General features: G+C 41.0%; 1 protein-coding gene across 1 annotated transcript; it reads left to right on the forward strand.

Moving 5' to 3' along the window:
- LOC115078796 (olfactory receptor-like protein OLF1) lies at positions 1-1,038 on the forward strand. Its single transcript, XM_029581828.1, has one exon. It carries the CDS (start codon positions 86-88, stop codon positions 1,022-1,024), a length of 939 nt encoding a protein of 312 aa, XP_029437688.1. The 5' UTR covers positions 1-85; the 3' UTR covers positions 1,025-1,038.
- The last annotated feature ends 2,946 nt before the right edge of the window (positions 1,039-3,984 follow it).

The following is a 3,984-nucleotide window of genomic DNA, read 5'->3' on the forward strand; positions in this document are numbered from 1 at the left end:
TAAGCTTATATTGCTTTTTTGTGTTACAGAGTCATCCTAATATCTTTCTGTGTTCTTCTCTTATAAGGATCTGAACTATGAAGCAATGGGACGAGCAAACAACACCTTTGTGACAGAATTCATTCTGGTGGGATTCGCTGCCATTCCCCAGCTTCAGATTGCCCTCTTTGTTATCTTTCTGACCATCTACATCTTCACCATCACAACAAATCTCCTCATTATTGGCACGGTGAGAGCAGAGCAACACCTGCACAAGCCCATGTACTTCTTCATCTCCAACTTTTCCGTCTTGGAAATATGCTACACCAATGCCATCATCCCCAAAATGATGGTCGGTCTGGTGACGGGGAACAAAAGCATCTCAGTTCAGGGCTGCATCATTCAATTCTATTTTGTCTCTGACTTTTCGGTGACCTTGCACTTCTTGTTGGCCGTTATGTCTTACGATCGCTACCTAGCCATCTGTCGCCCCTTGCATTACACAACTATTATGACCAGCAGGGTCTGTGGCTATCTGGCGCTCTTTGCTTGGACTGCAGGACATTTTGCTCCCTTTATGCCAGCTGTCATGGTCTCCAACTTATACTTTTGTGGTCCCCAGAACATTGACCATTTCTTTTGTGACTTTGCCCCTCTGCTAAAACTTTCCTGTACTGACACCTCCCTGGCGGAGGTCACCTATTTTGCATTTGCATGGTCTGTAATACTTTGCTGCTTTTTCTTCACCTTGGTATCTTACGTTCACATCATCTCCACTGTCTTACGCATCAAGTCCCCATTTGGGCGACAAAAGACTTTCTCCACCTGCACCTCCCACCTTGCTGTGGTGAGCATCTACTATGGGTCAGTGATTTTTATATACATCCGACCCACGGCAAGGACAAGATTTCACTGGGACAAAGTGGTGTCTGTCTTCTATTCAATGGTGACTCCTGTATTCAACCCCATCGTCTACAGCCTGAGGAACCAAGAAGTGAAGAAAGCTCTGGCAAAGGTTTTATACCGGCATCAAAGGCTTGGTTAAAAGACAAATGATGTCTAGACTCACTCTGTGAAAGTATCTACTGTGGAAGGTATGGAACACAAAGGCATATGAAGATGAATAAGCCAACCCAGTGTGCCCATATTACCTACTCATATTTATTTATTTATTTATTTAATACTTTTCTAGACCGACCTTCATGAATAGATTCATATCAAATCGGTTTACATAGAACAAGGGGGTTAACTGAATAAACTATTTAACAAAGAAGCAAAAGTTACATCAAACAAGGAAATATAAACTTGGGGGCTAGGGTAGCCAGAAGCAAAGGACAGTGGAACTAAATAAATGAGAAATGTAGAGACCGCCGAATTAGGCGTAGCATCTGGTCGGGAAGTAGAGTCTGAATATGTAGTATATATTGAAGACTCTTGTTGACTGCCAGATTTATCCTTACTTCTCCAATGATCAGGGCTCTCTGTTCTTGTCCTGTACTTCCTTGAATTCTAAGTTTGCTCCAAGTCTAAATTTAAGAATTATAAAACTCATTAGCAGACTCTGTAGGCCAGTTAACGCTCATCTGATGATAATTGCAAATACATTTTTACTATAGTCAAGGTATGGCAGGAAATAAAAGCTTTGGGGATAAGATGCACCATTTAAGAATTTCTCACTAATGCAGTGTTTTGGAGGCCACTGCAATTGAATCTCAACTAATACCATGCCCAGAACACACTATTAAAAACCTGCAGACTGTTACAGGCTGGGAAGATGAAAAGATGCCAAGAATACTTGCACATTTTTTCAACCACAGAATGTAAGGGAATTAAAAAAATTATTTTATACTGCTTTAAAATTTTAAAAAATTCCTAGAAAAAATCAAATAAAACTAGGCAAATTTCATGAGTTTTTGAGTGTTTTCTTGAATAATTTATTGCTATCACCTTCAAGTTTAATTAGGAGTTACGGGAATTTAACTGAAAATATTTATTTTATTTCACATCCTTCTGGATTGGGGAGGTGTGGGAAAATTTCATCATCATCATCATTTCTTTGTGTCATGCTTTTTCTGCTAAGGACTTCAAAGTGAGTCACAGCAAAAATGTTGGCATTACATTTCCATCAATAAATATTACAGCATGTAGTTAAAGTTAGGTAACATAAATAGGATATTATAAACAGGTATTATACATAGAAAGGAAAAATGATATTATAAATATTGCAAATACAAACCATTTACTGTAGTTACAAAAATACAAAAATGAGTTTAGTATGAGTGAAATATTAGGGTAAGAATGAGGCTCTGGAGCCCTTGTGAGCCATGGGAACTGAAGTTAGGGGTTGTTTAGGGATTCAGGGCCTGATTGGAGCCAGGTTTTCCATTGTTTCCTGAATGTGAAGAAAGTTTGATGTCTCTTGGTTGAATAGGTAAGAGGCGGGGGTGTATGTCTGGCCATAAGAGTCGTGTAACCTTGAGAAGCAGAGGTTTCCTTAAGTTACACGGTATAATGGGATGTATCAAGTTATTGTGGGGAGACCCCCAATATTGACCCCCTTTTGGTTCCTGCCCTTTGCAGGATGGAGTGTGTGAAAGGGGACCACCAGGGATGTTGTCTGGAGTAACCAGCTTACAGGTTGGTGGGGCCCGAGAACCCTCCCAAAAGGGGGTGGCGCCCTGCAGGGGCTCTTCTCCTTAAAGGGAGAGGATTGAGGCTGTGAAATGGAGTTGGAGATTTTCCTCCTTCTCGATGAACTAACCAGAAGGTGGGAGTAAGAAGAGGCCACGAGCACGGAGGTTGAGTTTGAAATGAGAAGTTCCCCAAGATGTCCCTTGAGTGTAGGAATCTGGGGAACTTGCACTTGGAGGGAGATGGTGTGGAATTCTGATGGGAGGTTGAAGATCCGAGAAGTTGTAATGAGATCATGTGAAATGGGTGCTGCATATTCTCCTCTTTAGATGTGAGTCTTCATGTGGGTATTGTGAAGGAATGAACCTCATTTCCTAAACAGGGTTGGCACTGAGGTACCCTTGAAAAGGAATCTGAATGTTCAAACTAATTTCAGTGATTGGGTGACATACAGAGAAGCCAAGATGTAAAGGGCGATGGAGATTAGAGGGATGTAATTTTTATGTTCCAAGTTGGCACGTTTGCGCTCAAGCTAACATGTGATCCTGACTGTTGAAATCCATCGATTTCTGAGATATTTACCATTTTATCCTATGCACGTCCATGTATCTTGTTTTGCTGATCCGAAAAACCCAGAAATAAAGTTGAGAGTTTACCTCTGAAAATGGCGTTCGTTTGCTACACTTATTTGATCAACTCTATTGGGAGGCATAGGATCAGAGTTCACGGAGGGGATTTGATGAGTATCATCCTTGTCCAATCAGAGAGGAGAGCGTGGTTTACCACCCTTCCTGCTGTCTCTATACAGGTCCAATTCATCATCTGTATGACCAAGTTTAAGATCCCATTAAATAATTTGTAAGGGATGACCCTTAAACAATCGGGAAACCTCTTTTAATCATTTTGTGTACTACAAGCAGGGGTTACATTATGTTATGTTAAAAGGAAACCATCATTCACATTGTCCTAAATGTTCCAAGGTATTCTATGTCCTTTTGTCAATGGTCATGTAATCTGCTTGATGCAAGGCATTGTGCACTAACCATTTCCTTTTGCTGTGTTTCCATAACTTTGCCCATACCTGAAGTTAAACTGACCGGTCTGTAATCACACTGCCTGCCTCCTTATTCCCACTTTCATTTATTTAAAAGGGTTTATAACAACATACATTTTAGAAAAACAAGCGAGGGGTGCTGTCAGCACTTTCCTGAGTTCTCTCTGTAATCCATCAAACCCCATAATCACAGAATATCCTGACAGTTAAATCCCCACCCCTCGAAACTGACAGCGGGTACCCGGTACCTTCACAGGTTGGTGCCTGCTTTTTTTTTTTTTTTGCAGGTAGATTTTACGGTTCTGCCCCCAAAACGCGCA

This window comes from Rhinatrema bivittatum, chromosome 16 (assembly GCF_901001135.1).
Source record: "Rhinatrema bivittatum chromosome 16, aRhiBiv1.1, whole genome shotgun sequence".
Lineage (NCBI taxonomy): Eukaryota > Metazoa > Chordata > Amphibia > Gymnophiona > Rhinatrematidae > Rhinatrema > Rhinatrema bivittatum.

Excerpts from the sequence above, each read along its gene's own strand:
- LOC115078796 (XM_029581828.1), top strand. The coding sequence starts at position 86 with ATGGGACGAGCAAACAACACCTTTGTGACAGAATTCATTCTGGTGGGA.